This window comes from Rhamphochromis longiceps, linkage group LG16 (assembly GCF_057381845.1).
Source record: "Rhamphochromis longiceps isolate RC_006_pf linkage group LG16, R_longiceps_female_GT1.1, whole genome shotgun sequence".
Lineage (NCBI taxonomy): Eukaryota > Metazoa > Chordata > Actinopteri > Cichliformes > Cichlidae > Rhamphochromis > Rhamphochromis longiceps.
This window is the reverse complement of record NC_140572.1, coordinates 22,260,717-22,273,916: the sequence shown is the minus strand read 5'-3', so window position 1 is coordinate 22,273,916 and position 13,200 is coordinate 22,260,717. Positions and strand designations below refer to the sequence as shown.

Below are 13,200 nucleotides of genomic sequence, written 5' to 3'. Positions count from 1 at the left end.
TCAGCTGGATGCCATCTAACTGCTGTGTGACTGCCTTTGTGTTGTCTTTGGAGCTGGGGGGTTAAAGTCTGCAAGGTATTGCGCTTGAGAAAATAAAATATATATTGCACAGCAAACAAAGCAATAGCGACAGACCTTTTTATAATTTGGTTTAAAGGATGGGTACTGCATGCATACAATATGTGAAGTGAAGGTTTCCCTGACTTTAAGTTAAAGGAAAACAGATTCAGTGTTTTCACTATTCACTTTGACTCTGTGTGTCTTTTGGAAATCGCTCTCCCCAGTTGTAAGTACAAAGTGGATGTGTGACATGCAACCACCAGTTCCCCTAACACAACTTTCATATGTCATATTTTCTAACAGTTGCAACATACAGTAGATGCTGACTTCGGTGACATTCATCAATGTTGAATGCCAAAATAAACTAAATAAATAAATAAATAAATAAAAAGAATTCAATGCAATGTCTCTAGCAGCGTTTTTTTTCTTCTTCTTCTTTTCTTTCACACCAATTTATCATCTCATTCAACAGTTTATAAAGAACCGGGGCGATAATTAATTGACAAAAATAAACAGCATTTAAAGATTAAGACACCAAAGGTACTCCAAGACAGAGCTGCTGCAAGGCTCAAACTTGGCAGTTTTCTTAAAGAAATAGCGGAGCACTCGGATCACACTGAAGCTGACAAAACAGATAGATTCAGCAGACAGGTTAATGGTGAGACACAAAGAGAGACATAAGATGCACAAGAGAGAGTCCAACGTTTCTTTTAACTAGTCCACTGCGAATCTCCATCCACCGCTCTCTCTTGCTCCTCTCTCTTTATTGGACCAGCGCCTCACCAGCGGGCTACTTGGCTCGTGTAGTCCTCGGTGGTGGCTGGGAAGTCACTCTCAGTTTCCTTCTCAAAACCTCCTCCCACTCTCCCGCCTCTGTTGCCACCGCCTCTGTGTTTGGGCGGCCAAGGCCTGACCTGGTCTCTCTGCTCCCGCAGCCAGCGCTTCTCCTCGCGCCTCTTCAAGCGCACTTCCTGGTGCTCCCTCTGGCGGGTGAACTGGAAACGCTGGAGGAACAGGTCCTTTGCATATTCGTACAGCTGCATGTCCAAGTAGTTGAGGTCCTCGATGCGTTTGCGCACAGTCTCGCTCAGGTCCACGTTGGCAGCTCGCGTGCTGTTAATCTGCGTGAAGGCAGAGATGAAGCGCAGGCTGAACGTCCGCTCAAACAGGTACTGGGTCTTACGCTGAAACTCGGTCAGGCCGTAGAAAGCCATGTTCTTCAAGTTGCTCATGGCGCTGCTTAAAAGGATGTGGTTGCGCTGGCTTTCGTTCATGGAGGACAGGTTGTAGCAGCCCACCAGGCTCAGGTCAGCCAGCATGCGGACCTGACGGTTGTTCGCCAAGTTCGACGGGCAGTTCATGAACTCTGTCAGGGTGACGCCGGACCAGTCATCCCCACTGTAGCAGGTGGGCAGCTCGTCCTGGGTGGGTGAACGTCCATCACACATATGGAGGGCGGTCTTCCATGTGGCTCCTCTCTGGACATGTTTCCACTCGCTCAGGTAGCGGGAGACTGGGTCGCGCAGCATGGTGATGTAGTAGAAGTTCCTGCAGCCAAAACAAACACAGTTAGAGAGCTGTGAGCGCATCACTATCACAGAGGGTCGCCCTGCATTGTGCTGACAGATGGTGACTTTTGTCTGAGCATAAAACTTCAAGGTTGAATGCTAATTGGAAAACTGAAACTCTCACTAATGAGGTTGTTACAGTTGGTTTCTATATATTGCCCTTGAAAATTGAACCCTTGCACCGGAGCAATGAATTTACAAAACTGAAATAGGGCTGTTTCCATTCCACAGATTTCTTCCACCTGCCAACACAGAGAATAATTGGGATTCAAGACACAGAGTAACCCATAGTCATGGAGAAAGTGGGTAAAACTGACCCAGCTAAATCCTAAACATGTCATTTTTGCAAAAATAATGAGGTTTCAGCTGTCGCGTTTGAAATCTGTAGCACATTTAAATGAGTATCCTGTTGTTATCAACAGCAGGGCTTATAGAAGAGAACACATCTGATTTTCTTTTTTCTTTTTTTTTGCTGATGAACAAATGGTAAACACCCCCACACACAACCCAAGTGAAAATGCCAGTGAAAATGTCATTTTCACTCAATATGGAAAACAAAGAACCAATCACGACTTCAATGCATAAGACTGTTGCAGTGTCGACAAAGGTGTATATGAAAAAAAAGAGTGAGTGACAAAGCTCTGTGGTTGACAATCAGTCTCTATACTAATAACATAAAAAGCAGCGACCTATCCCAGCTGTCACAGGGCGAGCGCACAAATTATATAGAAGTAGAAGATTTTCGTTTTCGCTTCACAGTGACAACCTACTCAACTCATGCTACGACTGCCCTTCGTACCAGTCTGACCTCTACAAGCAAATGCTGTACTGGAGCTGCGTCAAAGCCCATTCAGATGAAAAACAAAGATCAGACAGGTGTTGGCTAGGTAAAGCTTTCCTAAGATGATTTCCCGTGAGATTCATGCATATTTAATGACGCTGCCGCCCCCCTGAGAGCACTCCGGGCAGGTAAAGTGGCGTGCGACTTCTGAGATTTCACTCTGAGACCAAAGCAGCTCTCAATGCTGCCTCAGTGCTTTCAGAAGAGCAAATATCTGCACAGTCTTACCCACGAGTGGGGAAAAAAAGTTACACAAAGAGTTCTCTTTGCTTATTCGTCTGGTAGGATTGAGTACGGGAAAAGAATAAGGGGTTGTGAAGTACTATCTGCACACAATACACTTGGTATACTTTAATTTTTGGTAAACCGGAGGCACTTCCAAGCATGCAGCTGGCATTTCACCCCCATATTAACATTTTATTAATTCCATTTTAATTAAAAACATTTTAAGACAGAGAGAATATGAAGTTGATCACATGTAAGAATGGCATAAATTCAAAATGAAGAACATGCAAGTGAGTTTATGCGATGAAGATTCATCTTAACAGTGCCAAAGGAACACCACTCCTGAAATGTTACCCAGGAGTAGGCTGGCTGCAGATACATCCTCATTAGACTAGGGACATAAACACATGCAGCAAGTGTTGTTTGAGTGCACTCGACAGCCCAAAGGTCAGTTGTGTGCACCATCAATGTCAAAATACATCAGGATCAGTGGGTGTGCAGAGCTGTCTCGAGGAGGCTTTCCCTGAGTGATACAGATGGCTGTCGAGGGGGGAGGGGGGGGGGGGGGGGGGTACGCTGACAGGATTCTTTTACTTCTGACCTGTGGTAACACCAGTACCACCCTCACAGTTACTTCTCACAAAAACCAGAAAAAAAACACACTGTAAGGCTGTTGTAGGAAAAGTGCAGCTTGTCTTGTATGGCAAAGTGGCGCCAAATCTTGGCATCCACTTGCCAAGATTTCCCAGCCTATTTTAGCGTGCTGAAATCCCGAACCCCGCTGAACTCTAGTTAATCATGGATCAATAATGGATAGGAGGCATATTGCGGCTCATTCTGCCCCAGAATGCTCATCTCTAAAGGAGCAGCAGCAGCAGCAGCAGCAGCAGCAGCAGCAGCATGACTTCAGTGGAGCACAAATTAAACTGGGGCCATTAAACAGAGATGAAAGAGGAATTTAAAAGTATGGATAAAAATGGAAACTAAAGTAGGGAGTGGAACTGAGTAAGACGCAGGTGCTGACAGGAATATTAAAGTCCAGCGTAATTTATACAGACGTATATAATGGACATGGAAGAAGCTTGATAGCACGTGAATGAAACTATATCTGACAGACACAACAGAAAAAATGTCTTGCAGTAATTTGATTCAATGGCTATAAAAAGGTATTTGTTATTCATTTAAAGTTTTTTTTTAATCATAAGCTTCATGTTCTCAATAATTGATTAAAGAGCTATTTTGAGCATTTTTTGAGAGAACAACACACACTCTGTATCTGTAATCCATACATATTTATTCTAAGCAGGTTCTTGGGCATTCAAAGTGAATCAAATAACAAATAAAAAAAATATATTCGAAGAACTCAGAAAGAATACTAAAAAAATTGTGGTGCTTAGAGTAGTGTGCTGATGTACTTCAGTGGTGGTGTTATAGGGACACATCAAAATATAATGCAATGTTCTTCCTGTGCACAACAAAGCCAGGAAAAAAACACAAAAAAATACAAAAAAATACAAAAAAGAAGCAGAAAGGTTCAGTGCAGAGTTTTAGACTTAGCACGATAGAGCTATGGAGTCTGCTGTTTAGTACACACGGACAAAAAGACAAACAGGCCCCATCAAAGGCAATGTCATGGTGATGTGATAGTACTGTATTAGTAAATACAGGAAACGATAACAGAAAACATTCTGCATTTTAAAAATCATAAAAAAGGCCTTTAGTTTTAGAGGAAGAATCGCAACCTCCTGAGATCTTGTTTGGGATGCATTTTTAATTTCTCCAAGCTATCTGGGATTAGCTAGACCTGATTATTATAAAAATGAAAGATCATCTCTGAACCGAAAGTAATTTTAAAAAGGCATCACTTCTTAGGTTGACAGCAAGTTTTTGTGCTTTTTTTTTGTCACCATTGCAACTGTGGAATTAAAGAAATTATTTTATGGCTACGATATATTCTGCATCATTAATGATATAATCTATAGTATTGATACTGCATTAAGATGTTTATTAAAACCTGCTGACTTTACATTAACCTTTTATTACAGGTACAGCTAAGACCATTTTATACACATTGCATGTTTGTGCTCATTCAGTGTTGATGCTCAGTCTATTAAAGAAGGTTTTAAGCTTTGTGAAGCGCGATGTCTTCACAATCTATTGTGTAGGTGACTTGGATCTATAGAAGGTTAAAAGTGCATATACACGCTTACAAAACACATATAGTGCATATAATCTAGAAACAGGCTTGAGTGAAGGCCTGAATGTATTCAGCTTCTTGTTGTAACCTGTGGCACTTGAGTTTGCTTAGCAACAGAAGACAGAAGATGGGTCAAAAAGAAGAAATGTCCACGGGTATCTCCAGGGCCTGAAATCATCGCCATATTTGGGAAAAGATGTTAGAAAGAGGAACTTCTGTGTCTGACCTTAGCTCTCAAAATTGTCTCATTGTCTGTACAAGATGCAAATGATGTTCTTAGAAATACAAAAATATGTTATAGAACGCCAGAAGGGGCGTTTAACCCTGATGATATATAAACCATTCTCTGTGTATTTTTGGCAGAAGTCCGCAGATGTGATGCTGTGTACTTCTTCCCGCACGTGTGTTCTTAATAAACTCTTTATCTGATTGCACTCTACTGGGCCTCCATTGGTTTGTTTTTGTGCCACTTGTTGAATTTGGGACACAACTTACGATGAAACGCTTTATTAAGCAGAATGAAGCAGAAAGTACAGAAAAACCTAAATGGAATGTTCCCATAAGAGGACACGGGGTCTCAAGAGGTTAAACCACAAATTCATGCTACACCACAAAGAGATAAAGACATTTTTGTTGCATCGTTCCTTTTTTGGATGTGAAAATAAACCAGAAAAAACTTGTAGCAAAGTAACAGACGCAGATGTAGCCTTGTTCGGTTTAAAGACATTCACGGTAGGTCAAGAAAGTGCTAACAAAGAGCTCGAAAGCTACAAAAAACTGTTATGGAATGTGACATAACAGTTCCACGGGAGTATAAACGATATATTTTATTTTTTATTCTTTTGGAAAACATTTCCTCTGTGCACAAAAATCTAATAATTTTCTGTAAGCTTGAAACAGCTTATACGTAGTAAATATCAGTATACTCATGCTGCACACTCGGAGAGAGAGTGAGAGCATGTTTAATACAATCACAACTCTAACATTTTAACGCTCCGTTTTGACCACACTCATTTTAGCAAATTTAATAGTTCACAGACAAAAACAATAAACCAAGCACTCATGGTAACATCATTTTATAGATAGATCATAATCAGATGGCACTCCAGGATATGTCAGAGAGTCGGGTTATTAAAAATGCATGGCGACGGGTAAATTATTGTTGAAATTAGTTTGGATTATGCGGCTATCCATCCAAAACTGACATGAGATATGTTCCTAAAAACAAAAACAGCCTCTTAGAGTGTACAAGAAAAATCAGGGGACTGATTTCATGCTGTACGAACCCTGAATACTTGTATGAGAATTTCATAGCAATCAATCCAGTTGTTCAGTGACCATCAGATCCACCAACCAACTGAAGCTGCCGACCCCTGAAGTGCTGTTCAATGAATATTGTCAAAGAAATGTAACCTCCTAAACCCATACTACATAAAGAAACGGGTAGTTCCAGCCTCAGCCGTTGACAGTGAACAGACAACTGGCTTTTAATTGCCTGTAATTAGCCTCAGTGACACAATTCCAGCCCACTGCTTCTCCCTGATTGCAGGCTGCTGAAAAGGACATTTCACTTTCAGACTGAGCTCATCTTGTTTGAAAGTGGACAAACTGAATTCACTTATCAAGACATTCGTGTGTGGGAGTTGGATATTGTTGTAGGTGCTTGAGGGTGGGCTAGACAATAGGGAAAAGCAAAACAATATATTGCTGTGAGCCGGGCAAAAAGTGGTTCAGAGCAAAGGCTAACGCACTGAGCAGTAAATAAGTAAAGACGGACCAGGTCCCAGTACAACAATGGGACTGACTAATGCTGTTGGGATGTAGACGCCGTGCTTGTGTGACAGGGGGTGGTGGTGGTGGTGAAGCGGTGCTTTTGTATTGGGTGAAGGCTCTTACTGTCTCTTGACTTCTCTGATTTATTCTCACAAAGTAACAGCCTTGATTTCTCTCCATTATTCCTCTGTGGTTCAGGAGCATCAAGAATAACATTGTTTTACATCTTTTTACTGCTAATATATGAACATATTTCCCATCATGAAGCCGCCACAGTCAAGAGAGTCAGTCGGATTATGGAGGACATGTAACATCAATCTCTGATTGTTACAGTCACAGAGTGAGGATGAAAACAGCAGAATCAAAATGTCATTCTCCTATTTGGCAGCATCTTCCTTATGAGTCTGTTCAAAATATCTCAGTGCTTGTTGTTGTCCGTCTATTTTAACTCTGCTAAAACTCACCACTTAATTTAATACCTTGCCTCATATGAGCCGGGGTGTATTTATGATTAGCATTACACTGCCTGATCCCTGCAAGACTTTAAAGATTATAAACGAGTGTATCACATTTAATGTCTCTTTAATTACTCTATATTCTAGAGCATTTTAATTTATAGGTTCATATTCATCTTTACTACTTTCTCATCCCCCCTGTGTCATTTTGAGCCTCTCAACATTTTAGAGCAGCAGCCAGGAATTGTGGGTAGGGTGAGTGGAGGGGATAAAACGCCTCAAAGGGCCCCAGCCACATTCGTTAGTCAGATGTTGAAGTTACGTGCCACTCGTCTACGGGGGCCATTAAGGGGCTCTCGGTCAACTTCGTGCTATGAGCGATGGGAACATTAACGCATAATGTTCGGCTGAAGTTAGAGCAGAGAGAGGCCTGCGCACTTCTGTGCCGCAACCTGGACGTGATTATAAGCAATATTCAAATCAACCTCACATCTTTGGTTTGTTGAGCAATTCAAATGGGTGAGGTGTTGAGCCATGATACACGAGTGCTGTTTCCACTCGTTACTAATTAACCAATCAGATCCTGACTTAAGCCCCAGGCTATTGTATGTAATTTCTACTGGGGAAAGAAAAAATAAATCCTAAATTTAGTCAGTAACAGCTGCAGAACTGCAAGGTGAAAGTGAACAACCTCTGGGCACTGCAGATGAGAGAAACTTGGGAGAACTTTGAAATAAAATAAGTCTCCGTTTGCTTATTATCAGTTGTGTGTGACTTGAAAAACTCAGTCAAAAGCTGAAAATTTAATTTCCACATGATCAAAACTGGTAAAAAGGAGACTGAACAACAATCAGGAGTGACTAGTGAGTGACACTGAAGTTATGCTCTAAAGATTCTCACTCAACCAAATTTGATGCAGAGAACATGAAGCACTACTAATCTCAAATCCACTTTGTTCCTATAGTTAGCCCCCTCTGTGTTTGTGCCATGCTTGGTGATCTTAGCAAGTGGTGCCAGATGCATTTTAGAGCAAACAAGGGCTGGAACCCCGAACGTGGGTTTCTAGGAAGGAAGACGGCAATAAGCAGCCATTACTGGGAATAAGAGCTGGTTTCTGAGACAAAAACCTGTTACAAAGCAAACAACAACCAAATCAAAAATCAAATAAAAACAATAATACTTACAGAATAAAAAGTAATAATAATTATAAAAATATAAAAAAGCACTGCCATTCAAAAGGGAGAACATACCATACATTGAGATAAATATCTCTAGGAGTGGACTTCTGAAGACACAGTACAGAGTACAGTACTCCACATGAATGAGTATCCCTGTAATTTTTCACCTCAGTTGACTCCTGCCATTTCTCCACTCTGCTTCTCCACCATGTCCTACAGACATTAGTGTTCCCCCCGGATCCATAACCTTTTCTTAAAGGTTGTCACATTAATCACGCTGCTGATTTCACTCGTCAGTCTCCCTCTGTATCTGTTGTGTTTGTCTCTAGTTATGCTGTGCATTGTCTCTCTTCGCTGCCACCCGCTTGCAGCACATACAAACAGCCATCACTCACCTTTCTCGCTCTTTGTCTTGCAGCTATTTTCCGAAGACTCATCAGTCAGGTAAATCATGACACTGATAAAAGCTGATGACAGTCATGGCAACACAGCGCTAGTCTAATTCTGTCTCAAAAAACAATTTCAGCATGGTAAATGGATATATCTAAAAAACTAAAACATACATCAAGCTGAGAAGATTTTTTTTTAAAATGAAGGAAAATGAAAGGTGTTACAGAAGATGGTTATACCTTTCTATGATGCTGTTTCATAAACAGTGTTTTCAGATGACTAACTTGCAACAACAAATACAGTAAAAATTCCCTGAATTTCAACATGATGAACTTTGAAAGCCCAAAAGGTTGTACCTGTAACACTTTCTTGTTGTGCAAATACCTGTCGTCACACAGCAGAGGATAATCTGAGATTAGTTTAAATTAAGTAGGGAGTCATGTTAATTAAGCTTAAGGACCTTCATACAAAAATAGGGACAACACAATTTGTGATTTTGAGGAAAATTATTATTATGTTGTTGTAAATAATTCATTACATTCTCCAACTGAACTGAAAAATGTGTAGACAATACAGCAAATTAACATTTTTTTTTGTACACCATAGCCTACATCTGTTGCCTGATGCCTTATACTCTTAATTTTGGTGACCCTCAATAGCAGTGCTGAGTATACATGTGCCCACTAGCAATCATTTTCAAAAAAGAAGGGTATGCAGAGCAAAATTGGTTATTTAACATTTGTCCAGCCCTGAACTAAAGTCTGGCTATTACATCAATGTCATAGCGTATATCTTCGTCAATTGTTTTACATAGTATGGTTCAACACAGAATGAATTTGAATTACTGATTCTTAAAAATAAGCATGGAAAACATTTTTTCCCATCCATAAGTCAAAAGTTCAGTTTCTTATCTCAAATTTCCAACTTACTAAAATCTTACTTTGACGTAATCCCTTGAAATTTCTACTTATATCTTCTGATTTTGTTTCTTTTTCAGTGGTGGAAACACACTTACGAAAGCCATTATTTTAACACCACAGCAGAAACAATTAATGGCTATAGTGGGGCTGAATCCTGTGCACATGTCTAACAAGTTCAGAGAGGTAGCTCCTGGTGTTTTCCCTCAGCATGTCAACAGCAGGCTGAGCGCTAATGTGGCTCCAGCAGCAAGGGCAAAGGAAGCAGGACGGCTATGCCCAACTTTTATTTTTAATCACAATTTGCTGTACGTACTATGAACTATTCTCATTCACTCTGAGATGGAGCAGCTGAAGAGTAAAAGGTGAATTCTTCTTGTTTTTCACCAAGAAAAACATTTATACAATAGCTGTTCCCTTCCTGATTTCTTAGTTGTTTCTGCATTTGTCACACATTAATGTTTCAGATCACCAAACTACTTTTAATTTCACACAAAAAGTAATTACAAAATGCAGTTTTGTAGCTTAAAAGTCATTGACCTTAACCGTTGTTAAATCATTAACTGTGATTGGCCACATTTTTTATAAAGCAGAGGTCCGTTTCACTCGTCACACCCACGCCTGTTTACTAGGCTAAAAGATCTCAAAAAGCAACACATCATGCCACAATCTAAAGAAACTTAAAGGCAGATAAAAAACAAAGTCACTGACATCTATCAGTCTGGAAAGGGTTAGAGATCCTTGTGTAAGCCTTTGGGAACTGAGCGAACTGCAGTTAGAGCCATTATCCACAAATGGAGAAAACTTGGAATGGTGGTGACCCCGTACAGGATCGGCCAGCCTACCAAAATTACTCCAAGAGCGCATCGACAGCTCATCCAGGACACCAGAGAAGACCCCAGAACAACATAAAATAAAATTCAGACTTCACTTGCCTCACTTAAGGTCAGTGTTCATGATTCAACTTTAAAAAAGAAACTGGGCAAAAACGCCATCCACATGAGAGTCCAAGGACAAAACCACTGCTGACCAAAAAGAACACAAAGTCTCGTCTCACGCTGAACTTTTTGGAAGATTTGGTCTAAATCTGGGGTAAAACTAAGACAGCATTTCATAAAAATCAGCTGTGAAGCGTTTGCCTTAAATTACCAAGACAGCGGGGACTTAGGCAGTAAAGCACGTTTCTTTTAATTACACGCTAAGCACGACAATCCCTGTTTCCAGTATTTACAGATCGTGACTTTGAATTTGTTTTTTTAACTAGAAAATGAAATGACACCAGAGCCCCGGTACAGCAGTGGCACTGCCCTCAGCTAAACTACCTCAGGTAGACCCACACAAATAAGGATACAGTCATCTATGACAACTCCTCATTCAGTGTGTATTAAATTATAGTAATAACAACTACACACGAGCAGAGGCTTCCAAAGAAAAAGGATGGTGTAAATGAAAAACTCTTTAACACTTTGAATAATACAGCAGATGTAACTCACCTGAAATGCTTCATGATTATGCCAAAATTTATAAAAAGCCTGCCCAAGCGGTGTATGATCATCTCTAAACATATATTTCTGTATCTGTTAAACTAGTGGTAGTTTGTCTTAGACTGAACAGGAAACGCAGGAGCAGTCGGAGCAGAGAAAACAATCAGATCAAAGCTCTCAGAGGAAGTTTGAATTTACAGCCTCCTGTGGATAAAAAAAGAAAGAAATAACCTTGAAAGTAATCTGTTACCTACCGGAAGCTGGTCCACTGTAGTGCCAAAGGACAAATGATGCTGGACTCTGATGCTTATCTCACTTAGATTGGAGAACATTTAAAAAAAAAAAAGCCTCCACTTGGGGCTCACTCTTTGAACATTCAAGCAAACTAAACAATGTATATTGTTACTGCAGCAGTGATATCAATTCATAAACCTCGCAGTACACTTTGTATAATAAGAATTTGCTTACCATCAACAGAAGCATGTCCTAATGGAAAATGCATGTTAAAGAGAAACATCACAGCATTTCTGGTAAGTGTGAAGAGCTCCTATCTCTGATCCCGTTCATACGTAAGCTCAAACATGGCTGAGTTTGTGTCAGATTAACTTGATAAAAATCGTGTCATATAAACAAGCGATGAAGGTGAAAATTCATGCCACCAGCAGCTGAGAAGAAAAGGGTATCAAAACTGTTAATTATAATTTAATGCTTTCATGTATTGCATTGCACTCTGCTGTGTGAATGAAAGAACACCAACGCCCATGAAATCTGCATAAAAATTTGTTATATTAGTATCAACAGACTTTGAGACTGCAAGACACTCAATTAGTAACTACTCAGTATACTTAAATAATATCCCTTATTTATATACTCAGTGTTAAATATAAATACTGTATGTGATAAAGCCAATGAAGACACAATATCTTGAATTTTAATATTAAAAAACTTCACATTCAGCAGAAGAAATTGTCGACGTTGTTATTATGGTCCTACATGAAATCCTGTAATGGTCATACATGTCGAATTTATTCATAAATATATACAATTTTAATATATTCAGTTTTAATTGTATGGAGGTAAAGACCCTACGATAATACAGAGAAATCCCCAACAACAACTAACTCCTTAAGGAGTAGACTTTTACCATGACGATGTAGGATGGAGTGCAGGTCCTTTATTTCAGCAGCAGTCAGGCTGTACAATACCCACCCAGGATAAATGCTGTTTAAAAATACATGTATATTATTATTGCTCCCACTGTACTCTATGTATATATAAGGAAAAATCTCAGTGTGTGTTTTGGCTTTTTTGTACACTGTTCTCCAAGTTATTTATATTTTTTTCTATTTCTAGTTTTTCTAATATATCTCTAATTCACTTTCTTTCTTGTGTTGCTATAACAAGTGAATTTCCTCTGTGTGGGATTAAATAAAGTCTATGTCTGTCAAACAATCCAATGATCTCCGATGAGTAAGATAAGATAAGAGATAAGATAAGATAGAACTTTATTAATCCCTCGGGTGGGTTCCTCTGGGAAATTCGATTTCCAAAAAAGCACAGCACCGACAGAAGTTACAGAGTTACAGAATATTATTTAAATATATATATATACACACACACACACACACACACACACACACACACACACACACATATATATAATACAGAGACAATATAAATAAAATATACAAAAGGGATAAATAGAATAAATAGGAATAAAAAATAAAAATACAAGTGAATTGCACATTTCAAGTATTGAGGTCTATTGCACTGTTGACTATTTACAAAAGTATTGCACAAGGTATTGCACAGTGAGGTGCAGAGGCACTACAGCTTAGTTGTTCCCCCCTCCTTTGTCCTCCTGTTTCCCCTCCCTCTCCCCTCCAGAGAGGAGTTAAACAGTCTGATGGCGTGTGGGACAAAGGAGTTTTTAAGTCTGTTAGTTCTTGTCTTTGGGAGAAGCAACCTGTCACTGAACAGACTCTTCTGGTTGTTAATGGCCGTGTGCAGAGGATGCCTGGCATTGTCCATAATGTCCAGCAGTTTCTTTAATGTCCTTTTCTCTGCCACTGTCACCAGAGTGTCCAGCTTCATGCCGACCACAGAGCTAGC

The 13,200-nt window shown here is 39.8% G+C and overlaps 1 protein-coding gene across 1 annotated transcript in view; it reads right to left on the bottom strand.

The window, feature by feature from the left end:
* Positions 1-555: 555 nt before the first annotated feature.
* The window catches only part of hs6st3b (heparan sulfate 6-O-sulfotransferase 3b), an 85,813-nt gene continuing 73,168 nt past the window's right edge, over positions 556-13,200 (bottom strand). The window contains exon 2 of the mRNA XM_085383958.1: positions 556-1,608. Within this exon, the coding sequence (XP_085240084.1) occupies positions 840-1,608 (769 nt within the window). The 3' untranslated portion in view covers positions 556-839. The remainder of the gene's footprint in view (positions 1,609-13,200) is intronic.